At 47.3% G+C, this 22,272-nt stretch overlaps 1 protein-coding gene across 1 annotated transcript in view; it reads left to right on the forward strand.

Annotated features, from left to right (window-relative positions):
• Nucleotides 1-22,272, forward strand: part of LOC134609231 (uncharacterized) — a 42,607-nt gene that overhangs the window by 16,428 nt on the left and 3,907 nt on the right. Inside the window, exons 3-7 of the mRNA XM_063452845.1 lie at nt 8,783-9,046; nt 13,024-13,112; nt 18,390-18,473; nt 21,475-21,621; nt 21,929-22,060. Coding sequence (XP_063308915.1) covers nt 8,783-9,046; nt 13,024-13,112; nt 18,390-18,473; nt 21,475-21,621; nt 21,929-22,060 — 716 coding nt within the window. The remainder of the gene's footprint in view (nt 1-8,782; nt 9,047-13,023; nt 13,113-18,389; nt 18,474-21,474; nt 21,622-21,928; nt 22,061-22,272) is intronic.

Raw genomic sequence — 22,272 nt, forward strand, 5'->3', positions numbered from 1 at the left:
GTGGCCAGGGGTGGGGCTGTTCTGAGTGTGGGGTGGGGGGGAGGAGGGGGGGCAGGGCTGTTCTGAGTGTGAGTGGGGGTGTGGCCAAGAGTGGGGCTGTTCTGAGTGTGAGTAGGGGTGTGGCCAAGAGTGGGGCTGTTCTGTGTGAGTGGGCATGTGGCCAGGGGTGGGGCTGTTCTGAGTGTGGGGTGGGGGGGGGGGCCGAGGGCTGTTCTGAGTGTGAGTGGGGGTGTGGCCAAAAGTGGGGCTGTTCTGAGTGTGAGTGGGGGTGTGGCCAAGAGTGGGGCTGTTCTGTGTGAGTGGGCATGTGGCCAGGGGTGGGGCTGTTCTGAGTGTGGGGAGGGGGGGGGGCGAGGGCTGTTCTGAGTGTGAGTGGGGGTGTGGCCAAGAGTGGGGCTGTTCTGTGTGAGTGGGCATGTGGCCAGGGGTGGGGCTGTTCTGAGTGTGGGGTGGGGGGGAGGAGGGGGGGCAGGGCTGTTCTGAGTGTGAGTGGGGGTGTGGCCAAGAGTGGGGCTGTTCTGAGTGTGAGTAGGGGTGTGGCCAAGAGTGGGGCTGTTCTGTGTGAGTGGGCATGTGGCCAGGGGTGGGGCTGTTCTGAGTGTGGGGTGGGGGGGGGGGGCCGAGGGCTGTTCTGAGTGTGAGTGGGGGTGTGGCCAAAAGTGGGGCTGTTCTGAGTGTGAGTGGGGGTGTGGCCAAGAGTGGGGCTGTTCTGTGTGAGTGGGCATGTGGCCAGGGGTGGGGCTGTTCTGAGTGTGGGGTGGGGGGGGGGCGAGGGCTGTTCTGAGTGTGAGTGGGGGTGTGGCCAAGAGTGGGGCTGTTCTGTGTGAGTGGGCATGTGGCCAGGGGTGAGGCTGTTCTGAGTGTGGGGTGGGGGGGAGGAGGGGGGGCAGGGCTGTTCTGAGTGTGAGTGGGGGTGTGGCCAAGAGTGGGGCTGTTCTGAGTGTGAGTATGGGTGTGGCCAAGAGTGGGGCTGTTCTGTGTGAGTGGGCATGTGGCCAGGGGTGGGGCTGTTCTGAGTGTGGGGTGGGGGGGGGGGGGGCGAGGGCTGTTCTGAGTGTGAGTGGGGGTGTGGCCAAGAGTGGGGCTGTTCTGAGTGTGAGTGGGTTTGTGGCCAGGGGTGGATGTTCTGAGAAATTTTAGGTGATTTATGATAACAATTTTAAACAAGTACAATGTATCTTATTTACACATACTGATTTCTAAACACATTTAAAGGACCACTATAGGCACCCAGACCACTTCAGCTCAATGAAGTGGTCTGGGTGCCAGGCCCCCCAGGTTTTAACCCTGCAGCAGATTTTCACAGTGAGAGGACGCTGCCGTCCATAGGAAAGCATTGAGAAATGCTTTCCTACGGACTTATTGAATGCGCGCGCAGCTCTTGCCGCGCATGCGCATTCGGCGGATGACGTCGGAAGAGGGAGGTGAGTCCCCAGCGCCAAAGGAGCCCAGCGCTGGAGAAAGGTAAACCCCTTAACCCTTCTGGAGCACCACCGGGAGGGGGACCCTGAGGGTGGGGGGGACCCAAAGACCCTATAGTGCCAAGAAAACGAGTTTGATTTCCTGGCAATATAGTGGTCCTTTAACCCCTTAAGGACCAAACTTCTGGAATAAAAGGGAATCATGACATGTCACACATGTCATGTGTCCTTAAGGGGTTAATGTAGTTTAAACACCCATTACTGGGAGTATTATTGCTGTGGAGCTCTGTTATACACTCAGACACATTACTGGGAGTATTATTGCTGTGGGACTCTGTTATACATCGAGACACATTACTGGGAGTATTATTGCTGTGGAGCTCTGTTATACATCGAGACACATTACTGGGAGTATTATTGCTGTGGAGCTCTGTTATACACTCAGACACATTACTGGGAGTATTATTACTGTGGAGTTCTGTTATACACTCAGACACATTACTGGGAGTATTATTGCTGTGGAGCTCTGTTATAAACGCAGTCACATTACTGGGAGTATTATTGCTGTGGGGCTCTGTTATACACTCAGACACATTACTGGGAGTGTTATTGCTGTGGAGCTCTGTTACACACTCAGTCACACCAACAATATTGAGCTCCTAGAAAAGAGGGATATTAGCATAGAAAACAGAGACAGATGGATTTGGACCCAAAATAGGGACTGTCCCTCCTAAATATGGACACCTGGGGGTATGTGATATTTCATCATATTCTGTTTGATAGATTGATAGATGAAACTGTATAATTTACATTATTTTTGCCGTGGTGGATGGAAGTTTTTCATGCAGGTAAATTAAACCCAACCCTAGTGCAAGCACGATGTAACCGGATGCCCTCGGGCTCTGCGGAGTACGGTTATGATAGCCACAAATATTGCAGGGATGGTACTGTGTTCTTTAAATGGACACAAATAACAAAAAGTGATCCTCAATTAAATGCATTATATAGAAAAATATGGAAAAAATATGAAAAAACTGTACCATGACTTTTTATCAATTTTTTTTCTGATAAAGTCCTTTTTTTAATTTAGAATTTTATTGTGCAGCGATATAGATTCTCATAAAATAGCAAAATAGGAGACAATTGCAAATATGGAACATCTGCATAAGTACAGCATCCAGAAAAAGATTTTAAACAATTCAGTTGGGTTAGCTCTAAATAATATGCTGCACATTTGTAACTCATAAAATAAAGTATAGTAAGCACAAACAGAGTATGATCACATAAAGAATAGCAAGGTTATGAGATTTTAGTGTCCTGGGAGAAAGGGTTTATGGCCGGATACCAATTATTCAAGCAGTCCCTATCCCGGATGTTATCCTACACAACACAGTTCGCAATGAGCCAACAGCCAGAGGGCCAGTTATAGGTGTGGAAGTCTCATATAAGGAGTGGCAACCACAGAGCCCCGTGAGCTTCTGCGTCAACAGCTTCAACTCAAGACCAGTCTCCTGGTAGGTCCATGGCCCGTGCCTTCCTTGGTAAAAGTGATAGCATACGTGGACGGTGTTGCAATGTTCTGGGCCACCGGAGTTATGGACTATGGTAATCAGGTGCATTATCTCGGGTATCTTACAGTGAATGTGAGGAACACACGGCTGTAGATTTGAGTGTGGGGCAAGTATCTGTGACTCATCCTCCAAGGCCTGCCGGCGGATTTGAAGTCTGGACCAAGAGTCCTCAGACAGCATGTCCAGCTTAGCCAGGAAAGGGGACAGCTTGTCACGGGAGTCTGTTGAGCACATGACTTCCGCTATTTTAGAGAAGGATTAGATTTGCTGCGGTTGTCAGTGATATTAAAGGTGGAGGGATCATCCTCCTCCCTCTCACCCACATAGTAGGCCTCTTGTAGGCCGTAGGTCCTCCACGAACAAAATCCTCCAGATGCGGTTAGAGCTGGTTAATTATAGTATGTATGAGCCCACAGGGCAGTAGGACAGCTTGAGATGCTGTGTGACTCCTGATGCAGAAAATAAGCTTAAAAATGTGTAAGGTTAAAAATAACACCTTTACTCAGGGCGCTCTCGGAAGATGCAACCGCTCAGCATGGCAGTCAGACCCCGTCCCCGAATATGTGCTCTTTTTTGAATTTTTTTTGTAATTCTTTATTTTTTGTTGTGCACAATAGTAACATATAGCTCTGGTGCGCCACAACAGCGACATCAGGATACGTTTAGAGAACATTTGCAATACAGGTCGTGACATATGTTAGTCAGGCACATTTTTTATGTTATTAGGACTAATATTTTTTTTTTTTATTCTTTATTTTGTTGTGCAATGTATGACATGTAACAGAATAGCTCGCCGTGCCCCAACAGCATTGGCAAGCACATCACGTACACGTAATGACATAGTTGTTGAAAAGACCGAGCAATGCGTTTTTAGAATAAACAGTCCGAGTTTGCTATACAGGTATACAGCTATGACCTGAGTGTGCTCGGTTTGTATGGGCAGCGTTTCTGCATCGTGGCACTCAGGAAAAACTTGCACATTTTATAATATGAAAAACAGGAAAAAACATAGTTGTTCAACATTTAGCAGGAATTGTTCAGCTAGTCAAGGCTTCAAACACAGCTTATACGATAGATTATTATATTCGCATGAAAGGTGTCACCAGTCGGCATGGGCTAGTGATGGCAGATCAGGTAACAATTCTGAGCTACTTCCTATCTGTATTCAGGCTTGGTAAATAGTAGACATAGTGATTGTTAAAACAGAGAAGATCATGTTGGCACTAAGGTATATGTCACGTTAAAAGAGGCATCATAGAGGTACGCTAGGGGACACATTAGGCAGAACCAAAAACAATGAGGCACTGGTAAAATCAACTGTACTAGGTTGTCTAACAGTGACTAGGTCGGCATAAATAGGATAGTTAACTCAGAAATCTCGGGGGTCACCTAGCCCACCCCAGCTGCTGGTATGTTGTTGTTCCCCCAGGTGGCGTTGTGCATCGGGTGAGTATCTGCCGTGTCTTGGCTGCGTGGGTCTTCCCTCCAGTTCCCAGCAGTGATGTGGGCCTGCTTCCCAGTTCCTTGGATTAGGGAATATCCAGGAGCAGAGTCCCTATTCCCAGGGGAGCGAGTGCGGGATCTAGGTAGTGAAGTCCGTCGTCGACGGGCGGTCGCACGCAGTTTTGGAGGGTATGAGGAGGGATTGCCTCTAGGGGTTTTCTGTGCTTGCGGGATGGCGGTAGAGTGAGCCGGAACATGTGGTTTGCATTTGTCCCGGGGAGACCTGCCCTGCTTCGGCAGGTTGCTTCTCAGCTCAGACATACCGTGTTCCGGCTTGGCTGCTTGTGCCCGGTCTTGCAGGCGCGCTCAGAAGCCCTGGAATATTTCATCCAGTTTTTGCAGGGTTTGCTGTAGGGAGCTGCATTGTGGTTGAGGCTAATACAGTGCTCCATTATCAGGAGACAGGGCAGTCGCCATCTTGCATGTGCTGCGTGGTTGGGATTTAGCTTGATTGCGATCAGATCAGGGCAAGCGCAGGGCAGGTCACCCCAGGTATGCCAATGGGGACCGGGATAACCCCCGCCGGTCCAAAGGGGGGAGGGGTAGGATAGCTGCGAGGTCGGGCCCGAGGTTTGGAGACAAGGAGATCGGCTGCCTCTCCACAGTCTCATCCCCAGTAGGCCTCAGCAAAGGTGTCCAGGCTTCCGCCGTGTTACAGGCTTGATTAAAGTGTCAGTTTGTGCAGCCGAGAGCCAGGGTTCAGGTAATGCCCTTGGGTGGGTTCCAATGTCGGTAAATGGGTTATTACACCCCAAGTTGGGCTCAGGATTCAGGAGCACAGAGTCCCCACGTCTGCTGTGCTCAACAGTTAGGCTCCGCCCCCCCAGGATTATTATTTCAACAGTGTAGATTCTCGCTTGTGTAATTATAAAACATCTTTAAAACAATACTGAGACATCGCTTTTACCAGCATAATAAATGTTGTACCAAAATGCTAATTCGTAGCTCAAGCTATTGCGGTTAGACTTGGCTGCTGGGTATGTGGTAACACGCTAACCTGCTGCTCCTTAACTGCAATTGGGCACAAAGCAGACTATGGGTAGCTGATGAGAGCCTAGATAATCTGGTCCCGAACTAGACAGAAGAAATAAAGTAAAAAATAACAAGAGGGAGTCTATGGTATATATTACGGCAGCTCTGTGTAGCTTAATTATAAACGCTTATGTCTGTACACGGTGTGCTTGGAGCTGTTTGGATACTCCAGGAAAACCTATTCAGCCGATGCCCGTGCGTGAGGCTGGTTCCACCGTGCGTGAGGCTGGTTCCATTGGGTGGTACAGTCGGTGGTACAGCTGGAAACTGTTCCCCTGCGTCCCGGAGGTGCAGCTTGTGGGAGACTTTTGTGGGTGACTGCCTGTTTGTGGGGCGCGTTTGCGGTGTCGTCCCTGAGGTGAGTATGTGGGTTGAGTGAAGTCGTGGGCGGTCTTGCTGCTTCCCATTCTGTAGTCGTCTTTGTGGCGGAACCAGCCCCGCCACTTGTGCCTGGTGAGGACTGCTTGCCAGCCTCTTGCCATGTGATTATGGTCCCTGGGAGGTTTGGCCCTTGAAATAACAGATTTGGGCATAATGGATTTTTGTTGTGCTGCTGCTGGCCCTTTAACTCCCAGAACCAGCCCCCCACTCAGAGAAAGGATTTGTACTTTTAAATTGGCACTTTGATTGCCGTCAAAGTGCCGAAGTAGTCGAAGCGGCCATTTTAATTTAGTCGAACTTGGTCAGCGGTGCGTGCCCTGGAACTAAAATCGGTTACACCTTTGCACAAACACCGCTGACCGTTACCTTCAGGAACTTCAACGCTTCGACTGGGCTATTTGCACGAACGGCCCCGTTCGTGCATTCGAATGGGACATTTTTCTGTGCGGAATTGACCGACCGCACAGCTCAAATCTATTGAACTCTTTTGGGCATGAAAATGTGCTTGCGGTCGGTCAAATAAGATTTTCCCTTAAATTTGAACCCCTGAACCGATTGCCCTGAATTTTGAGTATGTGTTTATTTCCAGCATGTTGATTATGAAAACGTATGTTTTATGTGAATGGCATGTATATTTTAGAAGTTATTAATATTTGTTAAAAACTGTATTCCTCTGCCTGTGATAATGAGATTACCCATTGTGTTCAGTAATCATATCACAGGCAGAGGGGAGGATTTTGTGTGGGAGTGTCTGTGTGTATTGTACGGATTGATTGGTTGTTTTGTAAAACCCTGTGGGCTGTACTATGTTTGTGGATTGGGAATAAAAGAGGCTGTATGTGCCAGTACAGTCAGATTCTGCTTGACCCTCAAAACGAAGTGTCGTCTCGTTATTGGGGGATTTGGACTGTGTGCCGATTGCCAGGAGTGTGCAGATTGTATGCTTTTCCTGTTTGGCTGTTTCCAGAATTCGTGTAGTTTGCAGTTCGGGAGATAGTTGCTTACAGTAGCTGCCTGTGCATCTGGAAAGGGGAATATTGCCTAAACGGTTTTTAACCTGTTGTGTGCAAAACGGTCCGTTACAGTCTTGTTTTCCCCTCTCCCTGGGCGTGGATGCGCCGCTTGTGCTGTGCTCGTTTGTGGGAAGATTTTCGCGCCCTCAGGGAGTGTTGGGGTCTCTCTGGTTGGCCCTGGTGGTCCGCCTTCGGGGGGTCTCGTGGGAACTTCGGCAGGGCGTGCACGGTAGTAATGGCGGGCCCCGTCACGTGTGTGTCACTTGGTGCTCGTTTCGGTCTGGGGGGCTCCCTTTGGTGATGTCTGCATAAAGGATGTGCGCTTCCCAGCTGCCCCTGATTTGCTGGTCTGCCCTGTGCCCGAGCTTTTGCCAGAATTTCTGGAACAGGTCGTCCAGGCGCTGTTCTAATGTTTTGTGCCGCTCTTCTGTCTCAGTCTCACGACCAGACGCCGCCATCTTGATTTTGTGGCTTGTCCAAGTATGTTGCAGCGGTGGGGAAAAACAGGCGTGTCAAGCTTCTTTCTTGTGACCGGGATAACCCCCACCGGTCGGGGGGGGTGGGGGGGGGGTGAAGTGTCTTGCTGCGGCTCCTGTCACCGCTGATGCCCCGGAGAGCGTCCGTCTCCCTGCGGCTTGGTCCCAGGTAGGCCGCAAGCCTCGTGTCGTCAGATTGGCTACGCAGAGGCTCGTGAGGGGCACCGTTCGAATCGGTAGCCCCCCCTGAGTAGAGGTACTGTGGGCTTTTGGCTGTAAGCGGTTGTGTTCCCGTGTTGTACCCTGTTTTCCCTCTCCCAGACGTGAGAGCTCTGTCCAGACACGTCTGGGCTGCTTGCCTGCTTGGCTCCCCCATATATGTGCTCTTTATAATAGATGTTGCACTCGTTTAAAATAATGAAAAAAAACCTCCATTAAAAATCCTAAATCCATGACGTGGCTCTGGCAATCAAAAGCCTCCTATTGTGGTCTCCGGGGACTAATATTATCTAGAAATGATTTTATGATATGCGGTTCACCCTAAAGTATTGGGGGGCGGGGGCGCATGCGTGGTAAAATGCCGTGCTGCGCCAATGAGACGGCCTATTGTGCCTATAGTGTTCCCTTATCAATGGAAACAAGCTCGAAATCGGTTCAGGTCTTAACCCTGTATTTACCAAAGCAGACAAAGAGTTTTGGGAGTTGCAGGTGAGGTATTAGGTTTCTATAATAGTAAACTAAAAACTGAACAACTCCCAGAAGCCCCTGCTGTGCCCAGAACGCACTGCTGTGCAGAGAATTGTGGGATATGTGTCTCAGAAAGTTGGAGGAGCATCGTGACTGCTTCCTGATCTGGGCAGAGGCTACAAAGCTTAAGCTTGGTTATCAAATCGTAGCATCTTTATTATTTTGTTGAATTTAAGTTTTGTATTTTTTTCTATATAGTGCATTAAAATGAGTGACTGTCCCTTTAAAGCTGATTTTAATGGCACTCCCGGTGTTTTCCTTGCCGTTACTCCTGCTGAATTCTTGAGACAAAGATAATTTATTATTCAATTGTACTCTGTGCATTCCGATAAAATTATAGCAGATAGTGAGCGGTACTGAGAATGGGATTAAATAACATAATGTGGGAATTATTAGACCTGACCCAATTAATGGTACATTGAATGCATTTCCAATTAGCAGAATGAGGCTGCATATTGTACAGATTAACCAGACTTATATGGTTTTCCTAACCTAATTGTTTCCTTACCACCTAAGCAGGCTAACCTTTACTTGTATCTACTACCCTTTCAGTTTAGCAATTCGTAATCCTAATACCCTGAATAACCGCCCTTAGTATCAGAAGCTGCTACTTTGTTTTTTGATTTCTTTGTTTGTAGCTGATGCAAGTTCCAAACCCACCAAACTGAGCACAGAGACCCCAGAATGCAGCACGTCACAAGGGGTGCCACAGTCGTCATCCATGGAGGACCAGACAGATAGGAAACGAGCCCCTCAGTCTGATCCTAGCTCCTCCAGTGAGAGTGAACTCACCTCCCAGGGACCGGAGATGCACCTACTCAGGGAAACGCCTGCAGTCACCCTACTTGGCATCAACAAGCCCCTACTGGGGCAGCGAGGCTGTGAAATACTGAGTCACAGAGGTAACAAGGTCCTAGGGCCCAAAGTACCACCAAAACCAAGTTTCTTTTTTTTGTAAATCTTTCTTTTATTGAGACAATGTGATTTGCAATACAGCATTTCAACAAGCATAAAAGGAATTAGTGCATATGATACAATAGGAAACGTATTCGGTAGCTAAATTCCTGGTGTTTTGTCTCATTTTTGTAATATATTAAACATGCTAATCAAGCTAGGAACAATTTGCTATGCTATATAACAATGTGTATTTAGGTAGAGTGGTTACAACAGGCTAGACACAGATACAAGCTAGTGTGGGTGTATGAGCTAGTAGTAGTATGCGTGTGGTGTTTACAGACTGCTGATCCAAAATGTGTTATATTCACGTATTAGAGCCACTGAGAATAATCCTCAGACTTTTCGTGAGGTTATGTGGGCTATTGACATCTGGCTTAAAAGTGCTAAACATTTGTGGCTGTGTGTAGGCAGGCTAGCTAAACATGAAGTCATGCAGGCAGTAGAAACAGGATACCACTGGGTACAGGCCCAGGCGCATCAAGTTGCGAGACCTGTTGGGTCAAAAATTATAGGCAACGGACCGAACAAAGCTGAGCTAGAATGTCCTCAGAAAGAAAAATAAATAAAAAGAAAAATGGGGAGTCTCTTATCTGTCCCTTCGCTCGGTGTCTTCAGTGAGGTACCAGAAGCTCTGGGTGAGGTTTCAGGCGCCCAGTCATCCGATACCCAATAGCAGCAGGGGCGATACATGTGTATGGGAGTCCCATTGGATACCTGCCGCGGTGTGCCGTTTCATGGCTTTCTTTACATTCCGGATCTGCAGATGGGTAAGTGCCGTTATTCTATCGTCCCCGGTGTTCATGCGGGTCAGGTCTGTCCCCTGCTTTGGTTGCATGGGGGGTTGTAGGGGACCGCGGTCATGACGGGCGGCATTCCGCTTGCTTGGCTGTTGCAGAGAGACTGAGCTTCGGGATGTTTTCAGCTTGGGAGAGTGAGCAGTTTGGCGGATTGTTAGCTGCAGATAGTGGTCATCGGGTACAGCCGGAGAGCAACGGGTGCGGGGGACTATCCTCCAGCCCCAGGATGTTGTGGTAGCCGACACCTTCTGTCCACGGACTCGGTACCTGAGTGCGGCCCGGTCCCGGCCCCTTAAGGGGCAGGTAGAGAATCGCGGTGACCTCCGCCGCCTGCGGCGTGCGTTCTTCTCCCTGTGTGGTCGATGTCTCGAGGCCAGGCCTCTGTTGGCTATCAGCCCGGGCGGGCGGTCACTGGTGCGGTGAGGCGTTATGCGGAGTGTGTTGCCCGGAGGGGAATCACCCGCTTCCCGCTCTGCACACCGGCTGGGTTGGTCGGCAGTGGCACGGGTCTGCAGTTTTTCCCAAAATGCCTGGAATAAAGCGTCCAGTCTGGCTTCAAGAGTGTCTGGGGACAGCTCACATGCCTGTGTGGGAGTGTGCCGTGACTGTGGTATGGCCTCCGCCATTTTGTGAGGTTAGAGTGCCTCGTGTCGCTCGCTATGTTTAGACAGATGGGGTGATGATTAATGCCACAGTCTGTACCCCCAGTGGGGAACGGGATAACCCCCACCGGTCCAGAGGGGGGGGGTAGGAGACCTGTAGAGACGCTTGGTGTGTCTGGCGTCGGGGTGAGCGGCCGTCTCTCCCCGGCTCCAACTTTAGTAGGCCGCACTCGGCGTTTTGTTTTCCCGGCCCCGATGAGTTTCAGAGGGGTGTCCTTCGGTTCCGTGGTGCATTCCCAGCATGGGTAGCACAACCCGGTGAGCCTGCGTTCCGTGTAGCCGTTGATTTTGACCCAAATTCGGCCCGTCAGGCGGGAGCTCGTGTTGCCCACGTCTGTATTGCTTAGCGGTCAGGCTCCGCCCCCCAAAACCAAGTTTCTTTGTCACATACCACCAGCAGTTACGTCCAATCTCACTGGTCTAGCAGACTAGCATGTTGGGTACTTCCTAGAACTCATCTAACACCCTTATCTATCTTATATATATATATTATCAGAATGCGGTGCGTTACAGACCATTATTTATATTATCAGAATACGGTGAGTTACAGAGCATTATATATATTATCAGAATGCGGTGAGTTACAGAGCATTATATATATTATCAGAATCCGGTGAGTTACAGAGCATTATATATATTATCAGAATCCGGTGAGTTACAGAGCATTATATATATTATCAGAATGCGGTGAGTTACACAGCATTATATATATTATCAGAATGCGGTGCGTTACAGAGAATTATATATATTATCAGAATGCGGTGAGTTACAGAGCATTATATATATTATCAGAATGCGGTGCGTTACAGAGAATTATATATATTATCAGAATGCGGTGAGTTACAGACCATTATTTATATTATCAGAATACGGTGAGTTACAGAGCATTATATATGTTATCAAAATGCGGTGAGTTACAGAGCATTATATATATTAGCAGAATGCAGTGAGTTACAGAGCATTATATATATTATCAGAATGCGGTGCGTTACAGAGCATTATATATATTCTCAGAATACGGTGAGTTACAGAGCATTATATATATTATCAGAATGCGGTGAGTTACAGAGCATTATATATATTAGCAGAATGCAGTGAGTTACAGAGCATTATATATATTATCAGAATGCGGTGAGTTACAGAGCATTATATATATTATCAGAATGCGGTGAGTTACAGAGCATTATATATATTATCAGAATGCGGTGAGTTACAGAGCATTATATATATTATCAGAATGCGGTGAGTTACAGAGCATTATATATATTATCAGAATGCGGTGAGTTACAGAGCATTATATATATTATCAGAATGCGGTGAGTTACAGAGCATTATATATATTATCAGAATGCGGTGAGTTACAGAGCATTATATATATTATCAGAATACTGTGAGTTACAGAGCATTATATATATTATCAGAATGCGGTAAGTTACAGAGCATTATATATATTGGCAGAATGCGGTGAGTTACAGAGCATTATATATATTATCAGAATGCGGTGAGTTACAGAGCATTATATATATTAGCAGAATGCAGTGAGTTACAGAGCATTATATATATTATCAGAATGCGGTGAGTTACAGAGCATTATATATATTAGCAGAATGCGGTGAGTTACAGAGCATTATATATATTATCAGAATGCGGTGAGTTACAGAGCATTATATATATTATCAGAATAGGTGAGTTACAGAGCATTATATATATTAGCAGAATGCGGTGAGTTACAGAGCATTATATATATTATCAGAATGCGGTGAGTTACAGAGCATTATATATATTATCAGAATGCAGTGAGTTACAGAGCATTATATATATTATCAGAATGCGGTGAGTTACACAGCATTATAAATATTATCAGAATGCGGTGAGTTACAGAGCATTATATATATTATCAGAATGCGGTGAGTTACAGAGCATTATATATATTATCAGAATGCGGTGAGTTACAGAGCATTATATATATTATCAGAATGCGGTGAGTTACAGAGCATTATATAAATTATCAGAATGCAGTGAGTTACAGAGCATTATATATATTATCAGAATGCTGTGAGTTACAGAGCATTATAAATATTATCAGAATGCTGTGAGTTACAGAGCATTATAAATATTATCAGAATGCGGTGAGTTACAGAGCATTATATATATTATCAGAATGCGGTGAGTTACAGAGCATTATATATATTATCAGAATGCGGTGAGTTACAGAGCATTATATATATTATCAGAATGCAGTGAGTTACAGAGCATTATATATATTATCAGAATGCGGTGAGTTACAGAGCATTATAAATATTATCAGAATGCGGTGAGTTACAGAGCATTATATATATTATCAGAATGCGGTGAGTTACAGAGCATTATATATATTATCAGAATGCAGTGAGTTACAGAGCATTATATATATTATCAGAATTCGGTGCACTGCTATGTATCTCACCTATCTGTATCACTCAGGTTCCTGTAACGACTCCGAGAGCAACGATGAATCTCTACCTGAGTTAGAAGAGCCTGATTTGACTGAACCGAGGACAACAGCGAGTCAGGTACTGTCCCACCGTTCACTCCTCAATGGCAGGGTTTGTAAGACAGAGGTGGGGGCTTGCTATATCATAGGATCTCGGGGCGGGCTGTAAGACAGAGATGGGGGCTTGCTATATCATAGGATCTCGGGTGGGCTGTAAGACAGAGGTAGGGGCTTATTATATCCTAGGATTTCAGCATGAGTCTATAAAACAGAGGTGGGGGAAGTTTATATCCTAGGACCTGGGGCGTGTGGGCTGTAAGAGAGAGGTGGGGGCACGTTATATGACAAATACTCAGGGGGTGGGCCTGTAAGACAGAGATGGGGGCTTGTTATATCCTAGAACCTTGGGGGTGGGCTGTAAGTCAGATGTGGGGGCCTCTTATATCCTAGGATCTCAGGAGTGGGCTGTAAGACAGAGGCTGGGACAGGTTAAAAGACAGACCATCATGGTGGGTCTGTAAGACACAGGTGGGGGCTTGTTATATCCTAGGACCTTTAGGGGTGGGTCTGTAAGAGAGGTGGGGGCTTGTTATATCCTAGGACCTCAGGGGTGGGTCTGTAAGACAGAGGTGGGGGCAGGTTATATAACAGGCCCTCAGGGGTGGGTCTGTAGGACAGAGGTGGGAGCCGGTTATATGATAGGCCCTCAGGGGTGGATCTGTAAAACAGAGGTGGGAGCAGGATATATGACAGGCTATTAGGGGTTGGTCTGTAAGGCAGAGGTGGGAGCAGGTTATATGATTGGCCCTCAGGGGTGGGTCTGTAAGACGGAGGTATGGGCTTGTTGTAAGACAGGCCCTCGTGGGTGGGTCTGTAAGACAGAGGTGTGGCAGGTTATATGACGGGCCCTCAGGGGTGGGTCTGTAAGAGAGAGTTGGGACAGGTTATGAGACAGGCCCTTTAGGGGTGGGTCTGTAAGACAGGGGTAGGGGCAGGTTATATGACAGGCCCTCAGGGGTGGGTCTGTAAGACAGAGGTGGGGCAGGTTATATGATAGGCCCTCAGGGGTGGGTCTGTAAGACAGAGGTGGGGCAGGTTATATGATAGGCCCTCAGGGGTGGATCTGTAAAACAGAGGTGGGGCAGGTTATATGACATGTCCTCAGGGGTTGGTCTGTAAGACAGAGGTGGGGCAGGTTATGTGACAGGCCCTCAGGGGTGGGTCTGTAAGAGAGAGAGTTGGGACAGGTTATATGACAGGCCCTCAGGGGTGGATCTGTAAGACAGAGCTGGAGCAGGTTATATGACAGGCCCTCGGGGGTGGATCTGTAAGACAGAGCTGGAGCAGGTTATATGACAGGCCCTTGGGGGTGGGTCTGTAAGACAGAGGTGGGAGCAGGATATTTGACAGGCCATTAGGGGTTGGTCTGTAAGGCAGAGGTGGGGGCAGGTTATATAACAGGCCCTCGGAGGTGGGTCTGTAAGACAGAGGTGGGGCAGGTTATATAACAGGCCCTCAGGGGTGGGTCTGTAAAACAGAGGTGGGGCAGGTTATATAACAGGCCCTCAGGGGTGGATCTGTAAGACAGAGGTGTGGCAGGTTATATGACAGGACCTCAGGGGTGGGTCTGTAAGAGAGAGTTGGGACAGGTTATATGACAGGCCCTTGGGGGTGGGTCTGTAAGACAGAGGTGGGAGCAGGATATATGACAGGCCCTCGGGGGTGGGTCTGTAAGACAGAGGTGCGGGCAGGTTATATGACAGGCCCTTGGGGGTGGGTCTGTAAGACAGAGGTGTGGCAGGTTATATGACAGGACCTCACGGGTGCGTCTGTAAGAGAGAGTTGGGACAGGTTATGAGACAGGCCCTTTAGGGGTGGATCTGTAAAACAGAGGTGGGGCAGGTTATATGACAGGCCCTCGGGGGTGGGTCTGAAAGAGAGAGATGGGACAGGTTATGTGACAGGCCCTCAGGGGTGGGTCTGTAAGAGAGAGTTGGGACAGGTTATGAGACAGGCCCATTAGGGGTTGGTCTGTAAGGCAGAGGTGGGGCAGGTTATATGACAGGACCTCGCGGGTGGGTCTGTAAGAGAGAGTTGGGACAGGTTATGTGACAGGCCCTCGGGGGTGGGTCTGTAAGACAGAGGTGGGGGCGGTTATATGACAGGCCCTTTAGGGGTGGGTCTGTAAGACAGAGGCTGTAGTAATTGATGGAGTTTATATGAGGAATTCCCTGCATGCACAGTCAGTGACCCTTCATTACGTGATGTATGTTTACTCCTCTGTAGCGATGCATGTGGCCCAAGACATTGTGCTGCCTGGATATAAGTATCAAATTATGCCCCTCCCCCCAAAAAACAAAAAAAAACATATATGCTTCTGCAATGGTAGTGTCTCTATGTGTGTGTGCTGGGGATGTGGCTTGTGTGTGTGTGTGCACTGCAGCCAATACACTTACCTATACACTGTGCCTGTATATATACATGTGTGTCAGTGTTTGTATCTGTGTGTCTGTGTTTGTATCTGTTTGTCTATGTATCTGCAAGTGTGGCAGTGTTTGTGTGTCTGTATATCTGCATGTGTATCAGTGTGTCTGTGCAACTGTATGTGTGTCAATATATGTATCAAAAACAGACACATGCAGATACTGATACACATACAGATGTACAGACACACTGATACGCCTGCAGATACACAGACATACAGACATACACACATACGCTGACACATACAGATACACACACTGCCACACATGCAGATACACAGACATACAGATACACACACTACACATACATAGAGACACACACTTCAAACATTACACACACCCACACACAGATACCCACACTACAGATACACATATTACACACACACAGATACACACACTACATACAAACACACATACACACACTACACATATCCAGATACACATATACAAACACACAGATACCCACACTACATACAGATACACACACTACACATACACCGATACACACATTAAAAAAATTAAGCCACCCAGCAGGCTCCCTACTCCCGCGCGGCTGGCTCTGTGTGAGCTGGGAGGAAGTGATATGCTGTCACTTCCTCCCTGCTCTCTGTACACGATAGAAGGGGCCCGGTCTAGCTTTTAAAGCGCCACAGCACACGACCAGGCCCCTCATTGCATATGTCCATCGGGTGGCCCTAAGGGCATGGGCCACCCGATGGACCCTCACACAGGTTCCCAACCCGTGGCAAAATGCCGCCCCTGTCAGAGTGCCACATGGACCACCGCCGCCTATGGACGAGCCGGCCCTGCTATTCTAGAGAATTACAATAAGCTCTGATTGGTAGGATTGTACCCATCGGTGCTGGGCTCCCTAGAAAGGACTCAGTGACCTAAAACCCCTGTAGCCAGCCTCCCTCTCCATGTCTGGAGATTCCTGCAGCCGGGTTATTGCTGACAGGCCTTGCCATTGATCAGTGATCAGACAGCTGTGCTTTATTAATAAAGCTGTGCAGGGCTCGTACAGTGAGCCAGGCTTATGTAACAGTCTATCTAGGCCATGCTAGAGCCATTAACCCTCACTACTGCCAGATAGGGTAGGTGGTCAGTGCCAGCCTGCTGCTGGGGTTCTGTAAACAGGGATAGTCAGATAACATCCACGATGGACGAGGCAGAAATGAGGAGTGGACATTATTGGGGTGCTAGGAGAGAAAGGGTGTTTTACATTATTAGTGCGATTATCCAGGACAGATTGTTTGTCAGCCCTGGGAGAAGCAGCAAGGATAGTTGTAATCCTAGGTGGATACACAGTTCAAGGATATCGCAATGAGAGTAGCAAATTGTACATTGTACGGAATAAAATATACACATTAAAAGGTGCGCATGTGGTCTGTACAACGTGGAGTCCTCTGCCTGTTATTGGATTATATTATATATTGGTTACAACCTGCTGTGTGATTAGCTAGGAGTCAGTGTGCCCTATTTATCTGCCAGACTGCCAAAACCAAATCACCCTGGCAGCCTGCCAGACCTGAGAACCTAAATCACACTGGCAGCCTGGAGAACCCAAATCACCCTGTCGGACTGGAGAACCCAAATCACCCTGTCGGACTGGAGAACCCAAATCACCCTGCCGGACTGGAGAACCCAAATCACCCTGCCGGACTGGAGAACCCAAATCACCCTGCCGGACTGGAGAACCCAAATCATCCTGTCAGACTGGAGAACCCAAATCACCCTGTCGGACTGGAGAACCCAAATCACCCTGTCAGACTGGAGAACCCAAATCACCCTGCCGGACTGGAGAACCCAAATCATCCTGTCAGACTGGAGAACCCAAATCACCCTGTCAGACTGGAGAACCCAAATCACCCTGTCAGACTGGAGAACCCAAATCATCCTGTCAGACTGGAGAACCTAAATCACCCTGGCAGCCTGGAGAACCCAAATCACTGTGCCAGACTGGAGAACCCAAATCACCCTGGCAGACTGGAGAACCAAAATCACCCTGGCAGCCTGCCAGACTGGAGAACCCAAATTACCCTGCCAGACTGGAGAACCCAAATCACCCTGTCGGACTGGAGAACTCAAATCACCCTGTCAGACTGCCAGACTAGAGAACCCAAATCACCCTGTCGGACTGGAGAACCAAAATCACCCTGCCAGACTGGAGAACCCAAATCACTCTGCCACTAAATGGGTTTACAGCAGCTGGCATGGTCACTGCCGGTATGGAAAAGGTTAAGAAAAAGCTATTTCCACCACACCGGGATTGCAGGATTTATGGAGCAGTAGAGGTAAACACTTACTGTGATCAACCTGGCAATGAGAGGGTTAAAGAACAGGTGACCTGATCACCTCTGGCAGTGATAGGGTTAAGTAATACTAACTGTAGTCAGTTCTGCTGTAACATGTTATATTACTATAATAGAATAATAATATAGAATTATTGGTAAGTCAGGGATAGTTTGTCTAGTTCGGCACTCTGCATGGTAGATACATAGAGTGTGCTGTCCGGGACAGACTGGAAATGCTAATTAATAGGGATGAGCTGTAAGTATGTGGATTGGACAGGGGCTGTTAATTGCTGTCCCAATCTGTGTTTTTGTGGATTAGAGACAATATCAGTTGCACTATAAGGAGCGGAAAAACTTAGCAGTAAATAAAACATTCCATTGGGACAGAACTGAGAAACCCCTTAATTTGGAAACACTGGTGGGGTCCCGGTAGGTGCTCTGTGTGTTCAGTGTCCGTTTGTAAACCATTCACATGTCTCCCCATCCCAGTTCACGGTCAGTCTGTGTTCCTGGAGGACAAGGGCGATGAGTGTCTATCAGACCATTCACCTGGGTCATGTGATCGTTTTATCTCCGCAGAACCAGCTGGCACACTGTGCGGGATCTGGCGAGGAATCGATCAGCAAATCCAAACAAAGTCGCAGCGAGAAGAAAGCACGGAAGGTAAGTAATCATAATGTGGGGTCAGCGCTTCTATTATCCCCTCTTAACTGCCCCTATCACCCTCTCTTATTTACCCTATATTACCCCCTCTTAACTGCTCCAAATCACCTCTCTTAGTATTCTGTATTACCCCCTCTTAACTGCTCCAAATCACCTCTCTTAATATTCTGTATTACCCCCTCGTAACTGCCCCAAATCACCTCTCTTAGTATTCTGTATTACCCCCTCGTAACTGCCCCAAATCACCTCTCTTAGTATTCTGTATTAACCCCTCTTAACTGCTCCAAATCACCTCTCTTAGTATTCTGTATTACCCCCTCGTAACTGCCCCAAATCACCTCTCTTAGTATTCTGTATTACCCCCTCTTAACTGCCCCAAATCACCTCTCTTAGTATTCTGTATTACCCCCTCATAACTGCCCCAAATCACCTCTTAGAATTCTGTGTTACCCCCTCTTAACTGCTCCAAATCACCTCTCTTAGTATTCTGTATTACCCCCTCGTAACTGCCCCAAATCACCTCTCTTAGTATTCTGTATTAACCCCTCGTAACTGCCCCAAATCACCTCTCTTAGTATTCTGTATTACCCCCTCGTAACTGCCCCAAATCACCTCTCTTAGTATTCTGTATTACCCCCTCGTAACTGCCCCAAATCACCTCTCTTAGTATTCTGTATTACCCCCTCGTAACTGCCCCAAATCACCTCTTAGTATTCTGTATTACCCCCTCTTAACTGCCCCAAATCACCTCTCTTAGTATTCTGTATTACCCCCTCGTAACTGCCCCAAATCACCTCTCTTAGTATTCTGTATTACCCCCTCTTAACTGCCCCAAATCACCTCTCTTAGTATTCTGTATTACCCCCTCGTAACTGCTCCAAATCACCTCTCTTAGTATTCTGTATTACCCCCTCGTAACTGCCCCCAAATCACCTCTCTTAGTATTCTGTATTACCCCCTCGTAACTGCCCCCAAATCACCTCTCTTAGTATTCTGTATTACCCCCTCGTAACTGCTCCAAATCACCTCTCTTAGTATTCTGTATTACCCCCTCGTAACTGCCCCAAATCACCTCTCTTAGTATTCTGTATTACCCCCTCATAACTGCCCCAAATCACCTCTCTTAGTATTCTGTATTACCCCCTCGTAACTGCTCCAAATCACCTCTCTTAGTATTCTGTATTACCCCCTCTTAACTGCCCCAAATCACCTCTCTTAGTATTCTGTATTACCCCCTCGTAACTGCCCCCAAATCACCTCTCTTAGTATTCTGTATTACCCCCTCGTAACTGCCCCAAATCACCTCTCTTAGTATTCTGTATTAACCCCTCGTAACTGCCCCAAATCACCTCTCTTAGTATTCTGTATTACCCCCTCGTAACTGCCCCAAATCACCTCTTAGTATTCTGTATTACCCCCTCATAACTGCCCCAAATCACCTCTCTTAGTATTCTGTATTACCCCCTCGTAACTGCCCCAAATCACCTCTCTTAGTATTCTGTATTAACCCCTCGTAACTGCCCCAAATCACCTCTCTTAGTATTCTGTATTACCCCCTCGTAACTGCCCCCAAATCACCTCTCTTAGTATTCTGTATTAACCCCTCGTAACTGCTCCAAATCACCTCTCTTAGTATTCTGTATTACCCCCTCATAACTGCCCCAAATCACCTCTCTTAGTATTCTGTATTACCCCCTCGTAACTGCCCCAAATCACCTCTCTTAGTATTCTGTATTACCCCCTCGTAACTGCTCCAAATCACCTCTCTTAGTATTCTGTATTACCCCCTCATAACTGCCCCAAATCACCTCTCTTAGTATTCTGTATTACCCCCTCTTAACTGCCCCAAATCACCTCTCTTAGTATTCTGTATTACCCCCTCGTAACTGCCCCCAAATCACCTCTCTTAGTATTCTGTATTACCCCCTCGTAACTGCTCCAAATCACCTCTCTTAGTATTCTGTATTACCCCCTCATAACTGCCCCAAATCACCTCTCTTAGTATTCTGTATTACCCCCTCGTAACTGCCCCAAATCACCTCTCTTAGTATTCTGTATTACCCCCTCATAACTGCCCCAAATCACCTCTCTTAGTATTCTGTATTACCCCCTCGTAACTGCCCCCAAATCACCTCTCTTAGTATTCTGTATTAACCCCTCGTAACTGCCCCCAAATCACCTCTCTTAGTATTCTGTATTACCCCCTCGTAACTGCCCCCAAATCACCTCTCTTAGTATTCTGTATTACCCCCTCATAACTGCCCCCAAATCACCTCTCTTAGTATTCTGTATTACCCCCTCTTAACTGCCCCAAATCACCTCTTAGAATTCTGTGTTACCACCTGTTAACTGCCCCAAATCACCTCTTAGTATTCTGTATTACCCCCTCTTAACTGCCCCAAATCACCTCTCTTAGAATTCTGTATTAACCCCTCGTAACTGCCCCCAAATCACCTCTCTTAGTATTCTGTTAGACAAGAGAATTCCCTCTGTGACAGAAATGTGACATTTTTGTATCCATTATGTTTATTGCGTGCAGATATCATGATCCGGTGTGCCCTGCATTAAGAAACCAATATTATTATTTCTGGTATTTATATAGCACCGGCATATTCCGTAGCGCTTTACAATATGACCGTAAAGGGCCCAGAGAAGATAATGTGCCTCGAAACGCGATACCTTTTCACTTCCAACATTTCACTGACAAGCTATTCATTAACAAGCTTTCAGACGTTTGAGAAGAGAGCGCTGAGAGACCGCATCTTACTATATCAGTATTCTAACCATTCAGGGACCGAGAGCGCAGCTGAAACAGCCTGTTCATAGCAGAATGATTGAGTCTATCTGTGAGGTCTTCCATTGTGACATAAAATGCTGCTTAGTGCATTTCACGTTGAATCATTTAGTCAGCGGCCTTGGCCTGAGAGATATTGTAGAGAATATTGTCTCCAGTTTACTTTGTATCGGTTCCATGTGTTGTGCTTGTATCCTGTCCTCCTAGGCGATGTCCAAACTTGGCCTGCGGCAGATACATGGTGTCACCAGGATCACCATTCGGAAATCCAAAAACATCTTGTTTGTTATCACAAAGCCCGACGTGTTCAAAAGCCCGGCATCAGACATCTACATTGTGTTCGGAGAAGCCAAGGTAAGCAGGAGGGAAGCATTTTATTCCTTTTTAGCAATGACCCGCTGGTTTTAATGCATGCGGCTTACGTCACACCCAGCGCCATGAAATCTGTAGCAGTGGTGCGATAGGGACAGAACACGAAGATTAACTTACAGACATTTTTTGGCGCCTGGTATTACAACGGTTGTGATGGATACATTGCTGGCTGATAGATCATTCAGAAGAAATCCTTGTTGGCCCTAGCTTAAACCCTGGATTGTGTTATCAGCCATTTCTAGGGATCACTAGCCCAGAGCTCCTAAAGTGTCTTTACATTTTATTGCAGATTGAAGATCTGTCCCAACAAGTCCACAAAGCGGCGGCCGAGAAGTTTAAAGTCCCCATGGAACACTCCCCGCTGATCACAGAAGCAGCGCCCACCCTGACCATCAAGGAGGAGAGTGGGGAAGAGGAGGAGGTAAACCAACCAATCACTGTATCTGGGACACAATCTCTACATTGTGCTAGCAGAATCACAAGCGATTGTGGGGAACGTGCAATTGGTTTCCATGGTGACTGCTCAACGTTTAGCTGGTTTCCTCTGAATTGCATTTTACACGGAACCCACGTGTCAGATAAAGATTAGATTTTATATGGAACTAACTCATTTATCAAACAGAGGCACCCCGA

Source organism: Pelobates fuscus, chromosome 4, assembly GCF_036172605.1.
Source record: "Pelobates fuscus isolate aPelFus1 chromosome 4, aPelFus1.pri, whole genome shotgun sequence".
In the NCBI taxonomy this organism is placed as follows: Eukaryota; Metazoa; Chordata; class Amphibia; order Anura; family Pelobatidae; genus Pelobates; species Pelobates fuscus.